We start from the raw sequence: 16,764 nt of genomic DNA, 5'->3' as shown, positions 1-16,764 counted from the left end.
TCAATCGTTAAAACTCAATTTAAAATGTAATGCAGGGCAAGGGACTAATACTGAGGGGTTTCTCTTCTGCTACTTCTTTACAAGATGAGTAACACTAACAAGAGATTACAGTGTATACTTGTCTGTAACCTCAGCTTACAAAGCAGTTCAGGTTTTCATTCCCTCCCTCAAAATTCATTAAAAAGCCTTATTTGAGCTGAGATTTTGTATACAATTTTTCTGCCAAGAACAAATTTTTACAATAGAGTTTTAAGCTCCTGTAAAAAAATCCAGAAATTTATAATGGAAATACTGACAGAGCCCATAATCACAAGTACAGAAACATTACTGTGATAAGTAGTTCATCCCATCCAAAAATAAAATAAAAGTTGGTGTCTCAACCCAATTCCACATTCATTCTGTAACAATGGCCAGCTATGAGATCAGTAAAAACAGGTGCAAACCAAAAATACTGGGGATTTAAACACTGATGATGGCAGCATAAAGCCATCACCTTTGGTCATTAAACTCTGATTGTGCAACATTTTTCTTTAGAAAGTCTTGCATTACTTTATAACTCATTTCTCCTGGGCAAACTCTTCTCCTAGTGGTCACCACAGGCTAACCTGGCAAATCTTTGATTCGTGCTTCCAAATTCTAATAGCTTAGCCATTCCCAGAAATTATTAATATACTTATTTATATTCAGTTTTGTCACTTTTATCTTGGTTCAGTCTGATAAAGCCCACCACTATATATGTGCATCTCAGTTACATGAAAGCCAGCTATTCCCTGCTGAGAGACTAAAGCTCTGCCCTACAACTTCCCATGAGTTCTTGCCTCTGCCTCCGGATAAACTTTCTGTTCCAGTATGAAATGGATGGCTGCACACTGTAACAAACTGAATCACTCAGGCTACGCAAAAGCAGTGATGAGCTACCTGCAACACTGCTGGAAGAGTTATACCTCAAACAGAAAGAATCAGTGTCTGCCTGTAGCAATATATTCTTAATATTCCAAACACGCTTCCAATTCTCTTAAATATGCAGTAAACACCATAATGCAAAGTAGAAATACAAGAAAAATTATGTGTTTGGTTGTGTTAAAGAGTTACAAAGCCATGGTGCTAATGAGCCCCGCGGGGAAGCATCACATCGTCAAGCATTAACTCCATTCAACACTCTTGCAAACTGAATCTGAGAACAGCAAAATTCAGAAGCACAGCTCAAAAACATGTGACTGAACTAGCCTTGACACCTGCTTATGTCATTAATAAAATATTTCATCTCTGAAGAACACTGGGTCTCCGAAAGTGCCTTAACAGGTGCTGAAATGTGTTAGTCATCCTACAAGAACTCTCGCTTCAACACTAGAAATTACAGAACAAGGAAATCACATCAAACCTTTACAAGGTGGCCAGCTCAGACACTGAGTCTGGACTGTGCTACCTCCAAACATTCATTACTAAAAATTACAGACTGCTACTCCTTTTTACCAGAAAGGAAGGGAGTATCTCTCCCTTGCAGTACATTGTATACAATTATTGGACTCTGAGACAGGCAGCTTCACTGAGCTTTCAATACACTCATTAAACAAGCCCAATAAATTTAAAGCTGCTTCATACAGATCTGCTGAACTCAAAGCAATCTTCACTTGTTCAATCTTCCCCTCTGGGTAAAAGCAAGTATGGGATGACATTTAACAATTTTCCCTACTTGGAAGAAGTTATTTCAAGAATAACTACAAAGGTAAATTGTAATACAGTAAATGTGTTAATGATAAATTGTTTAAGCAAGTTGACAGAAGAAAAGAGGCAAATTTGCACACAGTAAAAAGGCAGGCTATTCCAGAAAATTGAGAAGAAAGTAAATTTGTGTTCATTACAATTATTTATGTATCTTTTCATCAAGCTGTTTCCATAACAACTGTCATGTAACTGAAGAGGTCTTGAGAAGTATATTCTTGAGACTCCACAAGAGACAGGACAATCTCAGCTCCACTTCATGACAGGAAAGTTTGGAAAGCAGCCTCTGGAAACAGCACCACCACTCTGCAACTCACCAACTGAGTTTATGTTTGTCTTGTAAAAAAAACGAAAAAGTTAGCCCCTTTCACATACACACACTTTTAAGATAACAGGGTTTTCTTCACAGCATCAAGTTAGGCACTGAAGTACTTTGTTATGATAGTTTTATCACACTTAATCCAAATGCTCTGGATTATTAATCAACTCTTCTGACAGGTCTCCAATAATGAAACACACCATGCAGTTAACAATGACTCACCATTCATCCTAAGCTGATAAAATAGAAGACAGGCAAGTTCTCAGACCCTACCCAGGCAGCCCACAGCTTTAGGAAACCCTTTCCATTTGCTTTCTCACCAGAAAAAACAGTGTATTTGTTGGCCTTGACATCCACCTGTTGATGACAGCTACCACATCAAAAACTATTAGTACACAAAACATCTACATTGTCCCAAGAGCTACTGAGGACATGTGAAAACCAAGTTAACTCCCTCTCAAGTAAAACATTTTTGTTTTCTTTTCCTTTTTGCTTAATACCTCTCTAAATTCTCTGCCTTGCTTTGAAATGTCTGTTCACCCTTAAAGCTGCTGTTTTACCATGTACCATGCTACAACTATGCCATAACACCATTATGAGAAGCAGCAAGCACTTCACCCCGCAGTTTGTTCTTGTGCTGCTGAGGATCCAAATTCAAATCCCACTTCTTCATTTGGGACCATAAAGTCACCTCTTCCACCTCCATAGTTTGACTATGCTGGGCGCTGGCACCAGGGGATGGAGGACACAGAGAGGAAGTAAACGAAGGAGATAACATGAAGGGTAGAGGTCAGCTATGTGAAGTGCTGAAGCACGCACACACTCCCCCACACCTCAGCCTACCTGTTCTTGCCCACAAACTACTGAATAAAGTACTTTATAACCCTAGACCCCAGTTATATATGCAGCACTGGGGGAAGTCGAATGATACCAGGAGGTTGCACAGGAGGCACCAGGAATAATTGCAGTTCTTGCTTAAGCAGTTATAATAAGCTGGGGAATACTTGCTCCAAACCCTGTGACACCCCCCTGCACACAGGCACTGCTCAGTGGCATCAGCAGCTCCAGGGGCACTCTGCTGGGGCAGCACCCCTCAGAAACCCTGGCCCCCCTTCACTGCCCTTTTCTGAAGTTAAAGCTTTTGCTGCATGTTGCAGATGATTAAATGGCTTTTACAGTCCCTGATCCAAAACAAATTAAAAGGGATACAAGTCCAAAAACATCCGGTGATAAGCATTTGTTCTGAGTGAAACAATTAAACGGAAGGATTTGTCTCGTTAAACATACAAAAGGTTATCGATAACCTACCAGTTCACATCATGTCTTCCAGCACTAGGGAGGGACCGGTTCCCACTCTGTAACAACACACCTGTGCTGCCAGCCATGAGTAGACACGGCCACTCACCACCACCAAAGGCATCCTTCCTCCAAGGAGCATACTCAAACCAACTGAGAAAGGCTTCTGAAGAACAACGGCTATCTGCAATGCAAACTTGACTTCAAACCAAGTACATGATCAGACCTGCTTTCCTTGTAAAATCTTAATGGGGCTCCACCATAATAAAACCAAGCAAGTTATTAAATTCTTAATTAACAATTTTCTTTCTAATTTGACCACGTTGTAAAGTTGTTTTAAAACCTCCCAGAAGTTGTTTCACTGCATTATGCACAGTCCTACAAGTACAATTACTAGCCAAGCTCTACAACATGAATGGTTTTCATGATTTCTTAACAGAATATTGCTTTCTTTCCCCAGCACAGTCCATACACCCCTGGTTTATCAAAACCTTAGTCTAGGCTAGTTAAAAACAAAACCAGTACTTAAAAAGCTGGATGAAAACGAGTTTTGCTTCTCACACCATTAAACTGCATGCCTCTTATTTTATCCTCTCATTGTGACTTTATAAGCTGCTCCCACCAAATTCCACTTCAAATGACACTGAAGAAAACTATGAATAGGTAATTGAAAGATGCAACTTAAACCTTTAACAGCTGCAAAACTGCTAACAATATAAAACAATGAGCCAGAATCAGCAAGCTCTAAAAAGTACTGAGATCTGATCTAAAAGAATAACAGAAAGTTGCTATGGTGCTCTGCAATTAGGGGTCAAGGTAAATTAATACACAAATTTGTCTCACTATACAAGCTATACTCACTCATATGAATATTTCACAGCAAGTCATACAAAATATATGGATATTGCAACTGAGGCACAGTGAAACAAGCATGCTATAGCCCCCAAATACAAGTAGTCGTCTGTCTTACTTTTGTTTAATGATAAAACACAGAAATTCTAGTAGTATGTTACTCCAGTGTATGAGCTCAAAACCTTGCAAAGCTACAGTTCAAGTAACTACACATTACTTGGGAACTTAAATTGCTCTTGTTCCTTTCAAACAGTCAAAAATTGTCACACAAATACCAATGTACTCTTGACCTCCACAGGGAGTGGCTCATTCCTGTCTAACGTGCCAGCAGCAGCTTGAGGTGAAGTTTCTCCATTGCTGGCCTAACACACTCATCTGTCATATCAAAACCGTCACATGCACTTATACGATTTACAAGATTCTAAAGATATTCACTTCTAATGAATATTAGCTTTTCCAAAGCAACACCCAAATGTTTAAACACATCCTGAAGACTCTGGGTGTTTCCTGGGTTTTTTCCCTCCCTTTGTAGCTAAGTGGAAGCAAACGTGTCTAGTTTTCATCCTGGAGTCATCAGCTGCAAAGCTTCAGCCTAAGAGAAAATTCTTCAGGTAAGTCCTTCCACATGCTGTTGTACCATGAAATGAAACCATTTCAACACACAGCATTTTACTTTAATTTGAGAAGAACCACTGAAAAGACTTCCCAAATTTTGTTCATAAAACGTCAACTTCAAAAGAAACCGCTAAAGTGAGTTTTCTGCCCATAACAAGTTTTATCGTAGACCTGTGCTCAATGCTCTAAGCTTGTAACACTGGAAGGTTGACTAACCTCGACTTTAAATACATTTACACAAGCATAAATATCCTCTAACATGTAATGTATTAAAGGCATGATTTAAACCTTCTACAGTGAAAATTCTTAAAAAAATCATCTGTCATCACTTTCATTTATCAAAGACACATGAACTGGGATTCTCTGTTCTCAGCTCATTTATTCTGTGTTTACTTCTGCGCTGTGACAATATCAGGAAGACTATGTTGGAAACATCTGACTGGTTCGGGGTAGAATTTTTTTCACAACCATGTATCAAAGATGAGGGGAAACAATATTTTTACTGTGAAGAAAAGGTTGTGTATATCTGGTAAAGAAATAAAGCAAGCTTTCCTTGGTATATCTTGGGAAAGAACACAGGTTTTGTTGAGCCCACGTTATTTTTCATTTCAGAGCCAAGAGGATGCAACACAGTCAGGAAGGTATTTATTCCAATGCTGTTCTCCCTAACTCTGAAAAATAAAGACTTGAAAAATTATAACAGGTAGCATCAACTAATAAAACAGCACCTGTGGCAAATTTAAAATTCAATGTTGATGTTTCATCACTTTTTTTATGTTATAATCCTATAATGTACAGTACCTCCAGCCACAGACTCAGCTGGAAAAACACTTTACGCTAAAAATGGTCAATGCAATTTAAACAAAGAGCATTTCCTTGGTTTTCTTGCTAGCCAGGGCACAGAAACCATGCTATACACCTCCTTACATCTGCAAAGGGCAAACCATTTTCTTTAATAGACACAAGGGCATAGAGCTACTTCCAAGAGGCAAGTATTTGCTCTCACCCTGGTCCCTCACCTCGCCCAAGTGTCATGGATCAGCCTATGCAACCAGCTACTTTTATCTGAGAAGCTAAGGCCAAGGCAAGGTCCAAGGCATGGCATTTGGGCCACGAGGAGGGGTAGGAGGGAGCACACCCAGCCTGCTGAGCAGCAGAGGTGTTGAGGCAAATCTGTGAAGACAAAAGGATCCGGATGTGAAATATCCCAAGAAAGAGTATTTGACAAATACTTAACGCTTTCTAAAGTAATCGATCCTTAGCTGGTGAAACCACAGTGTTTAATCAGAGAGGATGATATGCCGGTGTTGGGAGCTCTGTTGCCTAATACCACTAAAATCCCTGCACAAAGAGTTATGTATATTTTGTTGTCTATCATTTTGTACAACGCCCTTCCCTCAGGCACTGGTCCTCAGAACGCATTATACATTGTTAGAGGAGATTAGTTTAACTGCAGATTATTTTTTTTATTTTTTTCTTTCTTTCACAAAGCACTTAGAGATCAGTGCTTGGGAACGGAAGCTCTGAAGCACAGTCTAACAGTTTATTTACGATCATAGCAACTAATTGCTCAAAGACAAGCCTCAAGCCCCAGGACCACCCCCATGTCACCGAAGTTTGCTGCAATGATGTGCCACTCATCCCCCAGAAACCAGGGCTGTTAACTGGCTTAAGTGGCTTTGCTGGCGCAAGAGGGTGGACAGCTGAGTAACTGACCACTGAATAATGCTGACTCCTTCAGTGACAAAAAGACAATGGCCAAAAAAAAATAATAATAATTTTGACATGTAGTAGTGGTTTTGTTAGCAAAATGTCTGCCCAAGGTTTCGGTCAGCTCATAGGAAATTACTGTATAGATGGAGACACTGCCCTGACAAGGGCAGAACTTCCCCTCCCAGTCTTTCCTTTACTTGACAGTGACAGCTGCCACCACACCTAGTCCTTGGGCTCCGTTATATCTTAGCCACTGATAGGAGTCACCCCATGGGAAAGTAGGATGGTGGGACTAAAATGATGTCAGGTACCATGAAGAATATTTTCCTTTTTTGCTTTACAAACTTTTGAACCTTACAGGAGGGGAGCCATCCGCTTTATGCTTTTTTTTTTTTTTTATGCCTTTCTTTTTTTTCCCCCTGCAAACGAATTTTAACAATGCATATCCTGCCAGGAAACGTTACCATGCATTAGTGATAAAGCGTTACATAAAAAGGTAAATTAAGTTTCCAAGACGCGAATCTGAGCTGATAAACATATTACATCCACAGTTCAACAACTGTGCAGAGAAGAAAAAAGAATGAACAGTTAGAGAAAGCTTCAGGAATATGAGGGGGAAAACAGGAAGAGCAGATAAAGTAATGCCATGCTGTCAAAACACTGCTCGGTCTATGCATAAAGCATAGCTACCAAACTAAATCAGATTAAACTAATGGTCACACATTAACCTTGGATATGTCTACATGGTACAGTACAGACCAAACAATTGAGCTCAAGTACCCGATGGCTTGCCGACACAGCACTCTCCCATGGCATTAGACCCCTGCTCAGCTAGATAAATAGCCAGATGAGCCATTTATTCTCCCCTGGGGTGGCAGTGGTGATGACACTGTGCAGCTCTTCAGCACAGAAGGCAGCAACAGTGCTCCTGGCCAGGTGCAGTCACCAGAAAGGGCCACTGGTGTGTTCCCTCTAATACGGAGATACTGAAAGAAATTAGCAGGGAGGCCATACGCTGCCGCTCTAACACCAGCAAGCCAACTATACACTTAAAGGACAACTGCGGGAGAATGGCTGAATGGAAAGGCATTCACAAAGCTCCAAGCTTTGCCAAGAGCATGAGCCTAAAGGTCACGGGACAGGATTTGGGTTAGAAAGAGACTGTGCTGGGCAGCGAGCTGTTCCCAAGGCAATCGGGCTGTGCAGGGTATGGGTCCTGCAGCAGCATCAGACACAGCTGGGCTCTACCAAGATTGGTTGTGGATGGGATCCTTTGGAGAGGATGCTTATCGCTGCACAAGCTCTCATCCTTGCGCTGAAAGGAGAAGAGCTGCAAGTCCAAACCTAAGCCAGACCATCACAGCAGCTGTACTGACTACAAGGGGCTACAGCTGCAGACCTGATCTGCACAGAAAATAAAAAACATTCAGGCAATCTGACACACAAAGGGGTGATAAAACCCTGGATGAAATTCACTTTACTGGGGGAGACGGGGGGGCAGAAATCAAGTAGGGCATAGAGATGAGTTACCTGGCTACTGCACTTAAGTACTGCACCAGGACCCAGCTGCCTCCCCATGCCCAACAGTCATCAGGCGAAGAAAGAGAAGCTGCTGAGATGACCTTCCCACTTCACACAGCTCCTCTGACTTCCCCCTGACAGCACCAACCCGGCAAACACGATGCCAAGAGGGATTTAAAGAGACCACAGGAAAAGACATGCCAATTTCTGTAGAGCTTAGACAAAACTAGCCAATGTTAATTCCAGCAAACAAGCGAAAAGCACGGAGAACAAGAACAGAAGGATGTCCTGGAAGCTAACTAATTAGCAGAAGCATTACAGTGAGGACTTCCAAGCACCAACAAGAACTAAGCAGGTTATACACCTTTATGCAGGATCTTTTTCAGACAGAATAGAGAACAATGTCTGGGGAATTCTTTGCCAGTCGCTTTTTGCAACCAAAATACACAAGTGCTAATTAAATCATGCCAAGTCTTCATTTTCACACTTCCAAAACTGCTCAATGAAAAGTATGTGTTTTGGCACTGCTCTCTGTTTTAAAGTAATTTAGACAAAGCTAAAAACAAAGAAATGCTTCAACCCCAGGAGGTGATATAGCTGAAGATGGATGAATCGTTAGCATACTGGAAACCTAAAAAAACTTGTAAGAGACACAGACAGACCTACTTTCATGGAACAGTTATTGCCTGACATGACAGAACACAGAAAACAAAAATAAACCAATAGAAACAGTGAGAAAGCAAGGAAATACCCTTTTGGCAGAGTTGATGGATCAGCCCTCTGTCCTGCAGTATTCTCCTAGAACAGTTACCAATCCTTTTTAAAAAGCCTCCAGGTAGTTAAAGCAGGGACAAAAACTGGAAAGTGCAGACAGAATCTGGGACCTTCAAAAACCCACACCAGTTGCCTTATCAGTAAGCACATGCTGAGAAATAATGTCAAGTACACAACTACTGAAGCAATGAAGTATTTGTGGGAAAAGATAATCAGGAGGAATTTTAATTTATCTTTCAGTGTTCTGAGTGGCACCTCTTAAATAAGAAACCTGACTGAAAAACCATCACTTGCAATTCTTCAAGATGTTGCAGAAAGAGATGCTGCCACAGTTACAGGTTCCAGGGCATTGATTTTGTGTGATCATCGGGTGAAGGATAATATCAAGTAGCAAGCAAGACTCCCTATGTCAGCAGTGCTAAGAAAACTGCTATTGATGCATATAAGTCACTGGCCACCCTCCACTGCGCGACTGCACCAAGAACAGATTCCAGACACTCCTAGCTCTTGTGATGTGCCTAGCAGTTGGGATGTTGGCTTCAGAAGTTTGAGAAGGAAATCCCCTGATAGCAAATAATGTTACAATGACAGGTGGGAGTGGGAGGACAGGAAATCTCCTCAACATTTTGCCTTATCTGGAAGAAAACACAAGAACAGTGTTTAGGAGAAGGTGCAACCATCCTGGCCCTTTGAAGCTAGCGGCATGCTGATTCAAAACCAAACTATTAGACTTCAGGTGCCTTTATCTTAGCTAGTTACAAATTATCTTGTGCCAACAACAAATTCAAGGCATCTCATCCCTGATGACAAATATCTTCCTTATCTCCAAGAACCACCTGGTTATAAATGGGGTCCCACCTCCTGCTCCAAAGAACCTGTTGTAGAAAAAACCCTGTCACTCCTCCAGCTGCTGCAATTCTTCATTTACATAAATCACCTCTATTTTAGACTCCTTTTCCCTCTGATTTATGGCTTTAAGAAAAATAAACATGAGTTAAGGAAATACAAGAGTTAATGAGCCAGCCTTAGTAGCTTTGACCACATGTAAATACTGCAGCCAATTGTTTTTTCTCAGCCAGCTTATGACAAGAACAAACATGCAAATAGACATGTAGCATTTTTCTTCAGAACTTAGGATACAATCCAAATCCACCTCACCTAGGGACTTTAAAGATTAACAGCTTTTCAGTGTCATAGAAGCTCTTCCTTTCTCCAGTTATCAGGCTAAATTAGGGCTACAATCTCCTTAAACAAACAGAGCTTAACGTTCACTGCACAATTTTTAGGCCAGATGGAACTTTTATCATCAGCACACTTCATTTAAACTTATTCCTGATTATGTGGATCTGAAATAAACCCAGACTATTGAAAAACTGGACAGTCTTTCAAGAAAGCGTTTGTAAAAAGTTAAGTGAGTTTAATGTGCGTGACATTCCAAAAACCAATCCCATCACAACAACAGGTATCCTGACTCTCTCTTTTAAGGTGTGGGCTCCAAATACTCATGTGATATCACCAAATAAGTCTCCAAACTGGCAAAAACCAAACAGTTCTAAGAAATACTAATTCCACAGGAACGAAGAACTAAGAAAAATCCAAAATGATAGTGGTTATATAAGAGATTGGATTAAGAATAATCTACTGTGATGTCTGCATATTTACAGAAGACGTGGAAGAATAAAATAATCACTTGAAGAAAAGTTAGTTGTTAAAGGAAACAATTTGCTGTACTAGATTATGTTCATGTGACCAAGGGAAAAAAAATGCGCAGGAACAGAGATCAGGTATTAAATGTTGGCTTGACTCCTATTCTAAAGTAAGATCAGATGCCCCCGCGAGCGCTTCCTTCCATTCAAGACAAAGCTCTTCTAGCAACACACACTGAAATTTAGCGGTATCTCACACAGCCTGAAGTCACCCCCATCACAAGGGGCTTATCTGCCATTATTCCACTGTGGATATAACAACTGACCGTGTGCGAGATGAATGATTATTTAATGCTTGACTGTTCACATAAGGGTAACATTTTTATCTTACTCTGCATCTATGCAGCCAAACCACATCTGCAATTTAATTCTGTCCTGGTAGGACATGATGCAAGCAGTCAATAAAAAGAAGTTTGCCTTCCTACGTAACTAAACAATTTGCCTTTTAATATCACTCTTACCAAGCACAGAAGGAGGAACAATAAAGAGGACATCAGATTGTTCAAAAAGCCTGTACTTTTCTTGAGATTTTATTATTCAGGATCCTGGTTTTAGCTTTCCCATCAGAGAGACAGAGGCAGGTACTGACAGGAAAAGTCCTTCTCAGGATGGTAAGGTTGTTTGCAACATCCAAAAGAGCTGGTATTTCTGCCTCCTTATTTTACACATCTGGGGGAGGCAAGGGCTGAACACAGCTCTGGGTCACAGCAATCTCACACAACCCAGATCATTATAGTAATTTTATTGTTATATACCATAAAAAGCATGCCAGGTCTTGCTATTAAAAGTCACTGTATTAAGAGGTCAGTTGAGTCACTTCAAGTGATACTTGATTAACAAAATGTGAAAGCAACGTCTGCAAGAAGAGCAAATGTAATGCCACACATGTCTTGGTGAGCAACACTTCCTATCTTCTCAGCTTTTTTGCTATCAATGTACTGCACTGCTATCCCACACCCAGTCGGTCTGGAGCTAAACAAAGTCTGGAAAGAGTCATGCCAGCTCACAGCAAAGGTTCATCAGGTCCAGCAGTGTGGAACAGCATGTGGCCATCCAGAGAACAGCATAATCGGAGAGTAAGGAAGTAATGAAGCTTCTCCAGATTCCATCAATTTATAGTTTGGGGATTTGCCAAGATGGGGAGGAGTACGCATGCACACATATGCGACCATCAACTTACAGCCCTCACTGTAAAGCCTACAACAAAATGAATTAAAAAAAAACACCTACCCCTCTTCCCTACAACATCCATCAACCTTTCAGATTTGCTATGGCTCTGCTTTTCTGGACATCTTTCTAGCTGGCTTCTCAGGCTTCCTAGTCTACTCCTGAATATCATGAATTACACTTCAACGTTTTTAGCAAGCCAGAACACTTATTTCAATAATGACTTCTCCAGAACTTTTTTTGTTATGAATGTAATGTTTCCAAACAACATTCTTGATTGTTAGACTCCAACAGTATTGCTGTGATAACCCTCTAAGAACCCCATCTCCTCCTGAGTTACTGTTATCCTTACGTTAGCTGGGAGATTTTGAGAAGAAACTGACTCTCAGAAGAATTTGGTTGAAATGAATCACTACTCATGAGGGCAAATCCAAAGCTAGCATCGCCTCCGGACAACTAATGGTTCATAGGTTTTCACCAACAGTTGGAGGCAGTGACTTGCCAGCATACATAACTGTGTTCAAACTATACATGGTGATATTTGTGATATCTGCTTGAATCAAATGTTCCTTTTTTTGCATATGTTCATAATTATGCCAACACCAGTCACAGCTGGGAAAAGTGAACTGTAGTTTATGTCTTCTGTACAGAAAGCATTTAAATATTTATCACTGATGTATGGCTCTGGAAGAGGCAGCTCTAAGATCTCCTGCTGCACTGCATTGTACCTGACACCTCAGTGTTGAACAGAACACGTGCTTTCACGAGCTATAAAGAATTACTGTTGCTATCACTTTCAGACACTTCATGACTAAAATGCTGGACCCATCACCCGATTATCCAGCAAAACACACTGTACGTAACTGAACAGGTCTACATCCTTGGCCTTGGAGACTTTCTGATAAGATCAAAATAACTGAAAATAGTGCATAGGAGCACTTTAAACTGAGGAGGAAATGATTCATGAAACAACAACAACAAAAGATATCACAAGAAACTGGCAGGTTAATCAGTCATTATTTTATGTACATGTACAGTATATGTTATTATTATTGCTTTCATATTCCACTGCTGCAAGTAGATGCAGAACTGGAGATCTCTCCTATATACTGTAGCAAACAATAGGGGGTTGGACCCCAAAATTCCTTTCAGGCAGTTTTGAGCAGCAAAAAGTCCTCATCTGGGTACTATTTTCAGAATAAGACTCTAAAATTTCAGCCATAGCATGCAATGCATGAGACAGTTGTCATGAAAAACATTCCATGTTATAAAGTACTACTCTACTCTAAAAGCACCAGAGATTGGGCCAGGAATCCAAGCCCCAAGTGATATCAAATAACTTATTATGCTATTTCTTTCCACCAAAGAAATTACATCTTGCAAGAAAAACCAAAACAGATATCTGAAATCAAACAAATTCTGTCTAGCAATTAAGCAGATGGTAAAAGAGCAAAAAGAGGCTGTGAGGAAAGATCGGTTAGGTTTATCCTTTATACTGATACGCTGCTTCACTCCTTGATGAGCCTGAGAAATATTGCTGTAATCACTGTATCAACATTTTTTTGCCTTCCAGTAATTATGCCACTGTATAAATGAAGCTCCTGAAATTGATGTAAGCACAACTCCATAAAATAGAATAAGAACTCATGGGTGGAAGTTAAAGTAGTAAAAATCAGTCAAGAAATAAAAAAGAAAAATGGTGCTTTATCAGAATAATTGACAAGGACTGAGGTAAATTCTCTGTCGCTGGCTCTTTTATCATGACATTCTTCCAGCAGATAAAGGCACAGATTCAGGGAAGCCCTACAGCTTGAAGTAAGAAGGGGACAATTTAGCTAACTGCAACGATACTCTGACCTCATTTACTAAGAGTAGGTTAAGTACCTGGAAAAACAGTCTAAGTCAAATACCTTACTTCACAAAAGCTAAATATTTGAAAGTTACCATAGCACCTCAATATTCCCAAGATGTAATACAAGAGGACAGGAGAGGAACTTCTGAAATACAGCCTCCAAATGCGGTCACCACAACGCAGGCTGCTCGACCCTAACTGGAAGCTGAAAGCCACCTTCCTGAGGAGCGCAAGATAACAAATTTCAGGGACACAATGTCTTTCCCTCAAGCCAGTGGTGCCACACTGAAGTTACTGGCTCTTGATCAGAACTAATAGTAAGCACAGAAACATGAACTGACAAATCAATCATTGCTGAACAGCAAGCAGCTCTCCCAGAGGATATACAAACAAACAGAGCTTTCAGACCAGACAGAATAAGCACAGGGAAGAACCACAGTAGCTCATCCAAGCATTTGATACGCGCGCTGGGAAGGACATGATGGTGAGAAATTCAAGCCTGATAAATTTCCCACCACTAAGCCAGGAAGTAGAGGGCTGAAAGAAAAAAAAAATTGCTGTCCTTCTCAAGAAGGTATTACATAAAGTATAACCACACATCTAGAGTATTTCACCGTCCCCTTACAGTTCACGATGGCATTTATACCTGTATGTAAGGTTATCGCCATTACAGGTTCAGCAGAAGACAGTATATCCCTGGAGAAACTGCTCTCCAGCCAGTGTTTTTCTCCCACAGGCACCTGACCCACCTTATCTTGTGCAAGGCAATGGTTTACCAGCAAAAAACTCCGCTCAGTTCTCAGTGGAGCACAGACTAATGGGTTGGTAACAGTGAACCATAAAAAGGATCAGCATGCACTTCTCAATCCTAATATGTACGGAGCCTGTAAAGTCTCCTCTGAGAGCATCAGTTATACCACACACCTGATTTACGTTTTTCAAGGAAATAATTGAAGTTGTTCAGCTTGTTCCAAAAGGCCCAACGGGAAGGAGAAAACCCTCAAGACACCTATGTGGCAGCTTTGCAGCAGCATGAGACTAAACAAATGGAAAAACCTAAAATAGATTGCAACAGTTTATCATTAATCAGTATGAATTACTTGGCAGAAGGTACCATCTTTCAGTGCAGCTTAGTGGCACCTTTCCCACAGAACTAATACAAACACAAGTGCATGCTAAGAGATTCAGGGAGCAGGGGAAAAGGGATGTCATCGCTGACTGAGTTGCTGATCGCAAGAAACAAAAAATAGGACTACACAGGGCAGCACCTGTGTGGCTGAAAAACATGACTGGCATGTTCCAGCTATTTAATTTGGCAAGGTTAAACTCACCACGGAAGAATCATAATCATACTACAAAACACTGAAGTCTTCTGAATTGCCTCCTTGCAGTCAGACACCACTTCACCAGTTCTATTTATTCCAGCATTTACCCCAGACAGGGAGAATATTCTGAACCCTTCCTCCTGATTTCATAAAAGAACATTGCTGTTGAAAATAAATATAAGGGGGGGAGGGGGGGGGGGCATTTTATCTTTGTTTAGAGCCAGATGTAAACTGAAAACTGCAGACAAAGCTTCTAGCTTAGGCAACCTCTATCAAGCCTACAAAGAAGCCTTTGTGCTGGCAGGTCCTGGCAAAGGATTTAAGCACCCAAACTATTAGATTTTTCCAACTATATGAAATGGTCTGATAGAAAAGATAGTTTATGTACATGGATTCAATGATCCAAACATACAGTAATCATCACAGCTTTAGTGACCTTTGATTTGAACTGTTTAATAGCTATCACAAATTTTACTTTGACCCTCAAGATTGATTTTTCAGAGGTTACATAGATAGCAGCAGACCTCTTTCCTATATTTGTGTATGGATAAACTGGTAGTATCTTAGACCCCATTTACAATTCCCTTTTGCATAAGGTAGTTTTGTATTTACATGTGTCAATACTTACATCATTTACTCATTTTGTGCATACTTAAAAGGATAAGACAAGTTCTAATATGTTTCAAACCATCATTTCCATTGCTATTAGATTTAAACAGAGAAGGTAGAAGGTTCAACAAATGACCAGCCTGAAGACCTTGCATTTGCAAGCCTGAAAACATGTAACTCCAAACAAAGACAAGCAGAGAAGGTAGCTAGAATGAGTAAAAAGCACCAAGCCAAAGTAGTTTAGACCACTCCCCACCCTGCTGGAATCACCCTCACTATTACTTCTGTCCAAAAGATAATACAATAGTCTTTACATTCTCAAGAAGACTTCAAAAACCACGTTTGGAAAACAATTTGCAGCAGTTCTGTCATGCTTACATGTGTAAGCCATGTTAAAATTGCTAACTGTAGCTTAAATATCCCAGCAACTAGAGAAAAGTAGTAAGAACTTTCCTTGCACAGCAGTGTTAAAAGATAAACCCGCAAACAAGATAAAATTATCCAGATGTTTGAAAGGACTTTGAGTTTGATCAGTGAAAGAAAAAACCCAGAGAGCATGATCTTAGTGAAATTCTCAGACTTTAAATTGAAAAATGGATTGTCCCACACTTGCATTGCTCCAATCATTTCACACATTCTTCACTCATGTAAAGAAGGGTATTACCACAAAATCTGGAGCTGTGACAAGATAAGCTTTCCATGGACTGAGAACTCACAAATCAGAGAGAGTTAATCATTACTAAAGCTTTGTGAACAGCACTTGTCAAATACACAAGCAACTGTAAACACCTACACAGAGCTATCGAATGCCACAGCATGAAGACAGCTAAATAACAGATATCAAAAGTCACCTCTGACAACCATGCTTTGAACCAGCCTTGTCATCTGACTTCTCCATACAGTGATGAAGGCCATTTCATGTAAAAAGTGAGGTTTCAACACTTTAGGTATCACTTCTTCCAAACGTTGTAATGGATAAAGTGGTTTAATCTACAGCAGCATTAACTACAACTTGGTTAATCTGATTTGTAGGAAATTCTCTATTCTCTGTCTCAGGCCCTATGTTTAGTGAAGAAAATAGTAACAAGCTAAAACAGTAATAAGCTCTTTCTATCAAATCACAGAAAAACATACTGAACTGACCTTCCATTGCTCTTTGGGAAGCAGTTTCACTACTACAATGTCTCCATTCAGGGCTCTGTTGCGAGCAACCACTCCATCAATAAAGATATCGCGGGTCCCATCCTAGTCAAAGAGAAAGAAAAATAAATCACAGTTGTTAAGAGGTTTAAA

At 40.3% G+C, this 16,764-nt stretch overlaps 1 protein-coding gene across 2 annotated transcripts in view; it reads right to left on the bottom strand.

Moving 5' to 3' along the window:
• Nucleotides 1-16,764, bottom strand: part of DIS3L2 (DIS3 like 3'-5' exoribonuclease 2) — a 195,498-nt gene that overhangs the window by 149,061 nt on the left and 29,673 nt on the right. For both annotated transcript variants that reach the window (XM_055723535.1, XM_055723536.1), the window contains one exon: nucleotides 16,615-16,716. In XM_055723535.1, coding sequence (XP_055579510.1) covers nucleotides 16,615-16,716 — 102 coding nt within the window. The remainder of the gene's footprint in view (nucleotides 1-16,614; nucleotides 16,717-16,764) is intronic.

The sequence above is a fragment of the Falco cherrug genome, chromosome 11, assembly GCF_023634085.1.
Source record: "Falco cherrug isolate bFalChe1 chromosome 11, bFalChe1.pri, whole genome shotgun sequence".
In the NCBI taxonomy this organism is placed as follows: Eukaryota; Metazoa; Chordata; class Aves; order Falconiformes; family Falconidae; genus Falco; species Falco cherrug.
The sequence above is the reverse complement of the archived record's forward strand: the minus strand, read 5'-3'. Positions and strand labels throughout refer to the sequence as shown.